Source organism: Cavia porcellus, unplaced genomic scaffold (genome assembly GCF_034190915.1).
Source record: "Cavia porcellus strain 051 isolate PalLab524CR breed Dunkin Hartley unplaced genomic scaffold, mCavPor4.1 scaffold_25, whole genome shotgun sequence".
NCBI classification, from domain to species: Eukaryota; Metazoa; Chordata; class Mammalia; order Rodentia; family Caviidae; genus Cavia; species Cavia porcellus.
Window position 1 is genome coordinate 38,451,279 of NW_026947508.1, and position 11,835 is coordinate 38,463,113.

Sequence of the window (11,835 nt, forward strand, 5' to 3'; positions counted from 1 at the left end):
CAGTAATCACCCCAACTAGATTCAGAGGGTAGTTTGAGAGTCTCTGGATCTTTCTGTGGGGATGTGACTTCTCTAGGCTTTGCTTTTAATTTCCTGAAGTTGCCAGCTTCTTTCTTGGGCGCTCACAATTTCCTGCTCCCTCTGGTGTCCGTCTGTAGTACTGCAGTTTCTCTGGTACTAACCCATAAGCTTACCTGTGTGCAATGGCCCCTGGAAATTCAAATTATGCTTACTTCCTGTTAGTATCCCTAATCAAACAAAACATATACCAGTTCCCTGGGCAACTCTCTAAAAATAAACAAACCAAAGAAAGGTAGAATACTGAACATGTGCTCTCCTCCCCTCACTCCCTCTTTCCCTCGCTCCCAAGGGAGAAGCTGCAGTTGGAGCCTTGCCCAGTCATGCTGAGTGTCATGGCCTGTGTACTACTGTATCACAGGCCCTTGTAATAATGCAAGTTGCTCCACAGGCGGGCTTTCCGTGCCTCCCCATGTACTCATATCATTCTGTTTCCATTAGTCTTCTAAGTTAGGCCCCAGTTCCTTGGGCAGTCCTCTGGAAAACCAGAATACTGGATGCATAGTCTGTTCACCTAGGTTCCAAGGTGAGTTGTGTCAGCTTAGGGGAAGGGTAGTCTTAGGTAGACTTCTTAACCATTTCAATGTGGTTCTTATTGGCTCTGTGATCGCCTGAGGTCCTGAAACTCCTTAAGGTATCTGGAAGGTATTTGGGGATATATATATATATATGTATGTTGTATGTGTGAGCACTGGGGTTATGCACTGTTGAAGTTGTCTCTCTGGGAATAGGGGCTGAGATCTCATAGTCTATCTTGCTGATACCATTACCTCATATCTTATGATGTGATTTCATCTAAAATATTATCAGTATTAAAGTGCATTCCAACTTTGGAAACGATAAAACATGAAGGAAAGATTTATCTTTGATGACAGTAAGACACCTGTAGTAAAACGCATCGGTCTTGTCATGCAATCCAGGAGAGAGAGATGAGGGCAGAAATGGGAGGAAAGAGAAGACAAAGTCAGGGACATGTCATGACATGAATCCCAATCTCTAGAAAGGAGTCTAAATTTACAAAATGCTTAGTTTGATTTAATGTTTAAAGCTCTGATTCTGTGACAGAGACAATGGAGACAAAACAGAGAAGGCTTGAGCAGATCCCAGGAACTTGAGGCAAGAAGAATCCCTGAGGTCATAAATCTGCATAAATTACACAGGGGGTTTGAATTTCTATCTTGTGGAAGTGACAACTCCAAGATGATCATACAAAACCCCGTCGACCCCACGACCCCGCTGGCATCCAGTGTGCACACACAGCATTGTCCAAGTCACTCGGCCCCTCTAAATTCATCCTTTACACTATACTGTTTAACAAGTGAATGGCATTCTGTCATTCCCCTACTTTAAACTTTAGTTGCCCACAAGCCAAATTTTACCTGCCATCCACACCCTTTAGGATCTGTCCTGTCTACCTTACCTCTCTCATCTTCTGACACAGCACACTCTTAACTACATCAAATATTGCACTATTCTCTAAACACCATTTAAATACCTTCCACTTCCTTTTTACCTAGTGAACACCTACTCGTTTTCAAGAATCCCTTCAGAAGAGCTTGCTACTCACACTCGAGATCCCCCAGCTCTTTGTGCAAAGGAATTTCTCTTTCTGACTTCTTTGCAAAGACTACGTCATGTTCACTCCTGGCCCAACCAGTACAGGCCAGATGAAGCTCTCCCCTAGGTCCCCTCAGAACCCTGGCACAAATGTAACGTCATCTCTCACTGCATTGCAATTTGTCAGTTTAATGCATAAAGAACACAGGGTGACATTAGCTTCATTGTCCATTTTTCTAGTGACTGGGTGGAAAAGGGAGGAAGGGTTGAAGTAAGAACAGAAGAGAAGGGAAGGGGGGAAAAGGTGGAAAAGAAAAAATGGGAAACATAAAAGAAGTTAACATGGAAGGAAGTCAGAGAATGAATAAATGGGCAAATCGGGACTCAAAAAAACATTGTCGAGCCAGGTGTGGTGGTGCACATCTGTAATCCCAGCATTCAGGAGGCTGAGGCAGGAGGATGACTGCAAGTTTGAGGCCAGACTGGCCTCAAATAGCAAGACCCTATCTCTAAATTTAAATAAATTAATAAAATAGTCAAATATAGAAACCCTACCCTATAAGCTAGGTCTAAAAAGGTTATATGAGATTGGCCAGGGAGTTTTGTCCCACGATCAAAGCAGGGCCCTAACAACATTCATCCTGGGCCTGAAGGGCAGCAGAAACTCCTTTAAAGCAATAGCAGCTTTCTGGAGGGTTCTAAGTTTGGAAGGACCGGGGGAGGTCCAGTAGACCAGACTTGACAGCGGGCATAATGAAGACCTTGGTCTTGCAGACATTCTTATTTAAATCCAGCTCTATAAGTCAGGTAATGTATCTTCAAAGAACCTTATACTTAAAGTGGGGACACTACTACCTCAGAGAATAATACGAAGATCAGAGATAGTAGGTATGTAATAACTAGCACCAGGAGGCATTTGAGAAATGTGGCCTTTATTATTGGAATGTGTGTCAATTAACATGTTTTCGGTTAGGTTATTACATTTAAAATATTATGTGGAAAATTTCAAGGAACAAGAAAATGTGTATAAAATAAAAGTGCTTTGTAAACTATAAAGTGCCCTACAAATGTAAGACAATCACTTGGGAAGGAGTCTTGCAGTTAAAAAAAAAAAACACAAATGACCTTTGGGTAGAAGTGGGTTCAGTTTCAGGCCCTGTCACTTACTTGCTCTGTTTTCATGAGCAAGTCACTTCCTTTCAGCTTCTTTCCACAAATGTCAAGTACAGACAGTTCTTTTCAGGTAGTCGTTAAAATTCAATGCGATACGAGTGAAAGCTCTTGGTACCTCCCTTCCTGAATAAGTGGCTGGACACCCATCTAACAGGTCAGGTTGTGGGCATGATTAGTTCATATTCTATGAATTGGTTTCAAATGAAGAGGGCCCCACATTATGAAAGCCAAGCCCCCAGACCAGTGGTAGCGACAGCATATGTGTTACAGCAGGCTGTTTATCATTAAAAGGTTGCCATCACTACCCTAGACTAATGAGAAAGGTAAGAAAGGGTGTTTTGTATTTATTAGAGCAAAGTTGGGTTAATGCTAAACTTTAATGCTAATTTTTTTTTTTTTTTAAATCTTCCACGCGAAGACTGGACAGGAAATGGCTACAGCTCTCTAGGTCCCCCGCTGTCCCAGTCTTAGGGACTAAATTATTGGTATGAAAGGCAAACCCTCATTATGGCTCCTGAGAGTTCTCCAATCCTATCTCTCACCCCCTGCTCTCTGCCACAGTCATTTTTCTTAGCCACAGAAAAAGTACTCAATAAAGTTGAGATGGCTCCCATGCTTGGTACAGACTACCCACAGTGAATGTTCAGGGCTGTATCAAGAGACCACACTGGCTCCCACCTCCAGACTGGCCCCCTACGTGGCTCCTTCTTCACAGACCAACAAGGTGAATTCAGGGACAAGAGCATCCACTGGGAGGTCCAACTTTAAACTGCTCCACTACACCCCGCTGTGGGACTTCATCTTTCCTCACATCCACTGCCTCCTCTTAGACCCTTGGGAACGGCTATGACAACAATAAGATGGAGAACATAAATGCAACTAGGAGAATCACGGAATCCACAGCATAGATGCTCAGTGGCTGTCAGTCCTTTCCTTTGCTCCTTTTGCTCAAAGCCTCTGAGGCCTCAGAAGCTTTTTTGCTCAAAGGCCTCAGAAACTCAGAGCAGCCAACCACCTGAGTGTCTTGGGAACTCATCTTCCTTCTAGACCTTCTAGAATGACTCCCCAGTTCCCTGTTTCCCCAAATAAATACACAGGTCCTTTTCATTGGAGGGTTTTACTGCTGATCACTCTAGGAAAACAGATGCAGGTTTGGGTAAGGACGACAGGTAACAACACAGGAGAGTGCGAGGTCGCTGGGTCATGGGTCCCTGAGGGTTTCCTTTCACTCCTGAGGCAGGACCTCAAACCTCTTCTTAGACTAGGCAGCATCGCCCATTAGGAGGGCCGCTCTTCTCAGCCTAGACATCTAGAAGCACACTTGGGTTGGGGCATTGCAGGCATGAACCAGCAGGCCTTTGCAGTGTGCCCTAAGCAGTTCAGACTACATGGAGGCCCTGCAAACAGTGACACCATCTTACAGGTGTTTCCTTAAAGACCAGGACTACAGCCTTAATGATATAAGGATTCTCTGACTTTCCAAAACAAGTAACTTTCTGGGAGAAGGCAAGGGTTTTTTACTTAAGAGTCCTTTCTCGGGGCTGGGGATTTAGCTCAGCGGTATAAGGGCCTGCCTTGCAAGCACTTGGTTGTGAGTTCGATCCCCGGTACCGATAAAAAAAAAAAAAAAGACTTGCTGGCGATCCTGATTTCAGAGACAATAGGAAACCATTCTCTAAAGTGGGATGAGGGGCCCAAGGTCAAGGTGACAGCAGCAGATCCTGAAGACCTTGTTCCTCTACTACGGGTGACTCTTTCACTCTGTTTCCTACTCTGTAAGTGGGGCTCCCCTTCATTCGGACTCTCTCCCAGGCTGCTCGCTCACGTGTGTTTTCTGGTGTCGGATGAGATTCGAGCTACGGGAGAAGTGTTTCCCGCACAGGGTGCAACGGTAGGGCTTCTCCCCTCTGTGGGTCCTTTGGTGTGCTCCAAAGTTGGAGATATCGCTGAAGGTCCGCCCACACTCAGCACACTCATAAGGCCTCTCACCCGTATGGGTGCGGTGGTGCACCCCAAAGCTAGAGCTGTTGCTGAAGCTCTTCCCACACTCACAGCAGATGTAAGGTGCTGGCTCCAGGTGGGTTCGGTGATGCACAGCCAGTGTGGCACTCTGGCTGAAGCTCTTGCCACAGATGTCACAGCGGTATGGCCGCTTGCCCAGGTGATCTTGCTGGTGTATGGTAAGGTCTGAGCGCCGCCGAAAGCTTTCCTGACACTTGGGACATTGGTAGTGCTTCTCTTCCAGGTGGATCCGCTCATGCCGGATGCGATTGGAGCTTCTTGAGAAGCTCTTGCCACATTCGGAACACTTGTAGGGCTTCTCCCCAGTGTGGATTCGCTGGTGTGTTCTCAGGCTGGAGGTATTATTGAAGGTTTTGCCACACTGGACACATACAAAGGGCTTCTGGTCTGTCTCGGGCTTTGGATGAGCAGTGGGGTCCCCTGGCCCTCCTGCGGGGGTAATGATTTTCAGCCATGGCTTTTCTGGACATGTTCCTTGTGGCCCCTTCAATGGGCTCTCCTGCCCATCCTCCTTTTCCCCAGCTGGGATCCGGGAACCCTCTGAGCCATCCACTCTCCAAGGCTTACCCCTGTCCCTTTCCTCAGGCAGGGGTGGCTCTTGACTCTGCTCCTTCTCACTGCCCATCTCTGAACCCTGAGAACGAACACAAATGTTCAACACCTTTATTCCTTGGGTCAGGCCAGACCACAGGAAATTTTTCATTCTGGTCAAAGGGACGTAAACCTTCTCCCTCCTGGAATAACCTCAATTAACTGGAACACTTAGCCTCTAATTATTTTCAAGTGAGAAACTTTTCAGAGATATTTAAAGCTACACACCAGAACAAAAAGAAGACCCCAACTTTGTCCACCACTTTGAATGTCACTCATTTTAATACCATTAAACAGTGTCTGGATTCTAATTCTTGTATATGTAAAGGAGCTTTCATTTTGGGATGAGTTTTATTTTTCTGCCTAACTATAGGTTAACTAAAACTCTTTATATTTTATCTATTTTGAAAAATCTTTCCTGAAACTATTTACCTGCCTTCAAAATGAACATAACAGACTCTCACCCTTGAGGCTCTGCTAGTTGCCTTTACAAGGCTCACCTCTGAGTTCTAGTCAGTGTTGTGCCATTTCACACCTCTCCATAGCTCACCATAATTTAGCAATTGAAAGGTAACCATCTGGACCTCCAGAGCCTACTGCAGCTCCTGAACTGTGCTGTCCTGATTGGTCTGTGCCCAGTGTCAAATATCATACAAAGCTACACACACACACACACACACACACACACACACACCATGTCACATGATACACAGCCACTCTCACACCACAAACACGTTCAGCCACATTCTCATACTATACATACATACCACACACACGCCTACCCAGTTACATCATACAAAACCACATACACACAGCCATGCACATACAGATCACATATGTCACATGCAGTTCTCCCCCAATAGAGCCACATACAACATACATGGCCATATATATACCACACACAGTCATACTCTCACATACCACATCCATAAACACAGAGGTACACAAACCACACTCCCCTACACACACACACACACACACACACACATCTTAAATACACAGTACCCAGGACAAGGGCTGCTTATGAAATTGACCCTAAATGACTACCAAGCAGCATAAACTTTTTTAGCTCCTTCAGCCAAAGATTAGAAAAGGAGAAAAAGAAAAAAATATTTCTGATATGACAAGCATGATGTCAATTCCTCTGGGACCTGAAGAAATAATAACATTTCAAGAAGCAAAGGGAAGCCAGGCATGGTGGCACACACCTGTAATGTCAACACTCAGGAGGCTGAGGCTGGAGGATCACTGAGTTTGAAGTCAACCTGGACTATACAGTGAGTTCAAGGCCAGCCTGCACTACAAAGTGAGACCCTGTCTCAAAACAAAACAAAACAGTGGGCTGGTAGAAATGCTGTCCCAAATGACAGAAATAAAGGGGCAAGACAAGGAAGCACAGACTATGACAGACACTGATGGCAGACATGAAGGCTGTGATTTCTTTAGAGCTGCAATTGTTTTTGGAAAAAGGCCACAGAGTGAAAGAATGGGCACTAATTGTATTTAGTGTAGGATTATAACACTGACATGATCTGTATAACTCTTGGCAAATTATTCAACTAATTTAGCCTCAACTCCCTCATTACCAAATTGAGACAATTACCTACACCACAGACTTTTTTTTTAGGTTTTTTTTTTTTTTTTTTTTTGGTCTTTTTCCTTTTTATCGGTACCGGGGATCTAACTCACGACTGCCTGCTTGCAAGTCAGGTGCTTATGCCACTGAGCTAAACCTCCAGCCTCATGACTTTAGATTAGAAAAAATGCCTGTAATACATTCAACAGGTAATGTGACATACACTGATCACTCAACAAATCTCAGTACTATTATAGTTGTTGAAGACATGTACTAGTTTGTGAAGAACATGAGAATTTTTAAAATCTTTTAAATGATCTTAATAGGAAAGAAAAAATGTTTTAATTAAAAGAGTACAAGATTGTATACAATCCTCTCCAATTGTATACAATCCTTGTATACAATCCTCTCCAATGTGAAATATATAGAGTACATCCATTGTTTTGGCTTGCTTTGGTTTAATGTTTTGTTTTGTTTTGTTTTTTGAGACAGTCTCATTATGCAGGGCTGGCCTTGAACTCACTATGTAGCCAAGGCTGGCTTTGAGCTCGCAGCAATTCTCCTGCCTCCGCCTCCCACGTGCTGAGATGACAGGCCTGTGCCACCACACCCACCCTAGAACATCACTCTTGAAAAAGAGTAAATATTTAGGGCCATTGGGTCACTATCCTAACTATTCAACTCTGTTTGTACCATGAGAGCAGCATAAACAAGACATAAAGGAATGAAAGTAACTGTGTTCCAACACAACTTTATTTAAAACAATGGTCATAACAATATTAAGCATTTCTTAAAGAATTTTGATATGCAATATGAAAAATAGTAGCCTTTCAAAAATGCAGCTAAACATTAAAACGAATTAATTCTAATTCACTTTCTTGATCCTTTTAAAAGTTTCTAACCCTTCACCTTCTATCCTCACCCCAGGGGTACATTCCCAGTCACTCTGCCCCATAGCTTATCTTACTGACTGAATTCTATTTATTTGTGTCTATTATTTACTGTCTACTTTCTCTTGTTAAACAGTATTTCCTGCGAGTTAAGATCTTCATTTTATTCACTAATGGAACCCATATTCCTATAGTAGTGACAAGTATGTATAGTAGCTCCTTAATAAATTGTTTCCACAACCCATTTCATGCTTACCTGTATGTATTCTTACCCACTGTTCCTTAGCAATCTCCTGATTCCTGCCCACTTTCTCCTTTATGTGCCACAAAGTCTTGGGCATGTGCGTGTGTTTGTGTGGTACAAAGAATCAAACTCAGGACCTTCAGCTAGCCAGGTGGGTGCTGCACCACTGAGCCATATCCCCAGCTCATTGTGCTTGCTTTTACAGTGATTTGCAATCACCAGTTTCTGTAGGGTTCCACTAGCAGTCTATAAGCAACTTGATGAAAGGGACCCAGTTGTCTTAGTAATCCTCTGCAGCCTAAGGCTAGGTGCTTAAGTCTTTTAAACAAATGAGTGAATGGATGTGATTTTAATTTACTGCCCCTCCCCTCCCTACACAGGCTCCAGTAACTGAATACAATGCAGTGGTCTTCATTCCCCTCCCAAACTGCTGTTCTGAGCACCCACAACTTACCAAGGTCAAGTTCTACCCAGGGGTGAATTCTGGGTCAATGCAAGAGGAAAAAGAGTTAGGATTATGTTTACCATCTCAAATAGTTTATGACACAATATAGTGAAATGGACCATGAATTCCAGAAACTGTCCTAAGTTTCAAGAAACAAGGACAGGGTCTGTGCCTTAGTTACCTTTGTATCCATTTCTCACTGCCCAGCAAAACATCTGGTGCATGACATAGAAACCAATAATAGTTAACATTTTTTTAAAGCTCCTACAAAGTACTAGGCCTTGGACTAAGCACTATATATCAATGATCTCATTTCATTTTTACAACTATTTGCTTGTCATTCTTATTTTAGAGATGAGAAAACTGAGACTGAGAGAAATAATTTGGCCCTGAGTATGCAGTAAATGGCAGAACTGGAGCCTGTGCCCATCACTCCATAGCTAGGGCCTTTAATAATTACCTTAGTACCAATGGGAGAAAAGGAGGGAAGGAAAGATGGAAAGAAAAGACAACAGTGCCACGGGAGTTCAGATGGCACAGGTATAACTTTTTGAAGAGATCAGAGATGAACAGCTTCATGGAAGAGACAGCATGTCAGCTATGTCTGGGGACCCTACTGTGTAAGAATTGAATTGCTGACCATGAAGGGACCTCTGGCTGTGTTGGAAAAGCTCATATTCACAGTGCTCTGAAGTCAAGATAATACCACAGCTGACAGGCTGCTGACCCTCTCTATCCACAACAATAAAACTGTCAACCTTAGAGATTGAACAGTTCTCTTAATTAGCAAAATTTACTGCCTTTGTTCTAACTTGACAGGGTATCTCCTCTTCCTGTGCTCCCCAAATCTGTGAAAACCGAATAAATACGGTGACCTGGAAGAGTCTTTTGTCTCTACTCTCAAGAGTTCTGACCTTCCTAGATTTTACAAAAACTATACCCCTTGTTTCTTTTTACTTAAGCCTTTGCTGTACTCATTTGAGGAGACTAGGGGCTAGACCAAGTCTCTGATAAGCTAGGACTTTCAGGATGGGTGAGTAAGCAAGACTAGGACTAGTAGAGAAAGGACATTCACTACTAATTGAGAAGGCAATGCAGCTAAAATATAAAATATAATCAGGTTCACGCCACCTTTCTAAGATTTGGGAGGGAATAGGACCTACTGGGCTGGTCTTCTTTAGGGGCTTAGCAATACAGGGTGGAATGGATTCAGGCAGTGAAGAAGCAGGGAAGATGGGCCTGGTGATCACAGACAATGAAGGCCAAGGCCCTGGGTTGGAGGAAAGAAGACCAACCCAATGTGATCAAAGGGCCAAAGTTCCAGATGTGGGGCCAAGTCGTGGAGTGCAGAAGAACTAGGGAAGCTCTGCATTAGAGCTAAATAACATGTTTGACAGAGAGGACCAGAGAAGTCCGAGGATCTGAGGAGATAAGTGGGAGAGAAGAGACAAAGGCTGCAATCAGAGGTGTTGGAGGACCAGGGACCCAGAGGCTGGGCTGTGTCCAGAGGGCGAGAGAAGTCGACGGAAGAGTCCACAGCGTTGTGGAAGGCAGGTGCTAGGTTCAGAGACACCTCAGGATAGAAGAGAATGAACGAGCGGCTTATCCCCAGCGTATGGTCAGTGGCGGGCCTGAAAGCACTCAAAAGCTAGGCGAAGAAGGGCGGAGCTGATGTGGGGACCGCAAGGGCCGGAGGAGCGGGACAAGGGTCTGGGCGGGACCACAGGGCCTTTTGCTTCCCACTGTCGCCACGGAGTAAAGTAGCAGCATCCAAGTCCGCGGTCGTCCTCAGAGTACCCTGCAAAGCTGTATCCGCCTCCCCGCAACCTCTGCCCAGCCGGGACCCACCTCGCTCCCGCCGCTTGGCCAGGGACAGCGCCGCTTGTTGGGGGCCGGGAAGAAGCCGGAGACAGAACCCAGGAAGGCCTGCCCTGCGGCTCTGGGATTGGTTTGTGGGGGCGGACCTTCTTCTGCATTGGCTACAATACCTGCCACAATACAAACACCCAGGCGGTAGCACCAATAATCTTTAGCCTCGTGCGTGGCATACTGGGAGCTGTAGTCCTAAATAAAACTGACCTCACAGAGAACCTCTGCAAAGTTTAGAACTGGCAGTAGAGACTGGCTTCGCATCTGAGGTCATCAGGTTTCCCTTGTGCTTTACTTTGAGTGGTGATCGTTGAAGATCCTCTGGACACGCAACGAAGCCTACAGTCTGGCACCTCGCTCAAGATTTATAGTTTAGGGGGCTGGGGATTTAGCTCAGCGGTATAAGCGCCTGCCTTGCACGCCTGCAGTCCTGAGTTCGATTCCTGGTACTGATTTTTAAAAAAAAATTTATAGTTTAAAATTAAGTAAGTGTGGACCTAGAAGGGAGTTTGCTCAATTTCCTGTCCACTTCCAAGGAAACTTCTACCTCCTAACGAGGAGCTTCTAGATCCTATATGCATCTCCGATTAAATATGACACTTTCAAAAATAGATATACAATATCACTAAAGTATCCAGGACTAGGATTTTATTTTTCATGTTCTATTTTAAAAGATAAAGACTAAGTTATGCAGGCTAACTAAAGACTTCTCAAGATCTGCAGAGTATTTCAATGCAAAGGGGAAAAAAAGGAGTAGGAGAAACCATGCCATCAGAGCTAGACAGACCAGGTTTATCATCCCAACTCTATTATCTAACCATTTGAAACACCATTTTCCTCTGTTATAAACTACCTTGTAGAATTGTTATAAGGATCAAATGAGTTCATAGAAAGATGACAGACTAATGCAAAGATATATAAAAGCTTCTACTTTCACATTGTTTAATTTCCTGCTGGTTAAGTTTTCTCAATGTGTAGGGCCAGTGAAAATATTATAAATTACTTTCAAAACTGGAGTATTTAGGAAATGTTCAGAACTAAGTGTATGTGAGTGAAATATAAGTATCTGTTGTACACTAGTAGATAGCTGATCATTGTTTTTAGTTAATAAATTGAAATCGGCTAGGAATGTAACACTGTGATAGAGTGCTTGTCTAGCATGTTTGAGACCCTGGATTTAATATCCAGTACCACACACACAAAAAAAGTTTTTGATTAAAAAATAAAATACTATAAGGCAAACTCAGAAATAAAACTGGTTTTATTATGAATTGTGGTTAAAGCTTACTTGAGTAGATTTAAAACTGTTTAGAAACCAGTCTCATAATGTTTTTCTCCCAGCAACCAAAGTCTCAGCAATTTTTCATTTAAAATGAAAACAACAGCATGC

At 43.7% G+C, this 11,835-nt stretch overlaps 1 protein-coding gene across 1 annotated transcript; it reads right to left on the reverse strand.

The window, feature by feature from the left end:
• Positions 1-2,550: 2,550 nt before the first annotated feature.
• Znf691 (zinc finger protein 691) lies at positions 2,551-10,521 on the reverse strand. The gene is made up of 2 exons (XM_003462469.5): positions 10,425-10,521; positions 2,551-5,464 (listed from the first exon to the last, which is right to left on the reverse strand). The coding sequence occupies exon 2, from the start codon at positions 5,453-5,455 to the stop codon at positions 4,601-4,603; it is 855 nt and encodes a 284-aa protein (XP_003462517.2). The 5' UTR covers positions 5,456-5,464; positions 10,425-10,521; the 3' UTR covers positions 2,551-4,600.
• Between the last annotated feature and the right edge of the window lie 1,314 nt (positions 10,522-11,835).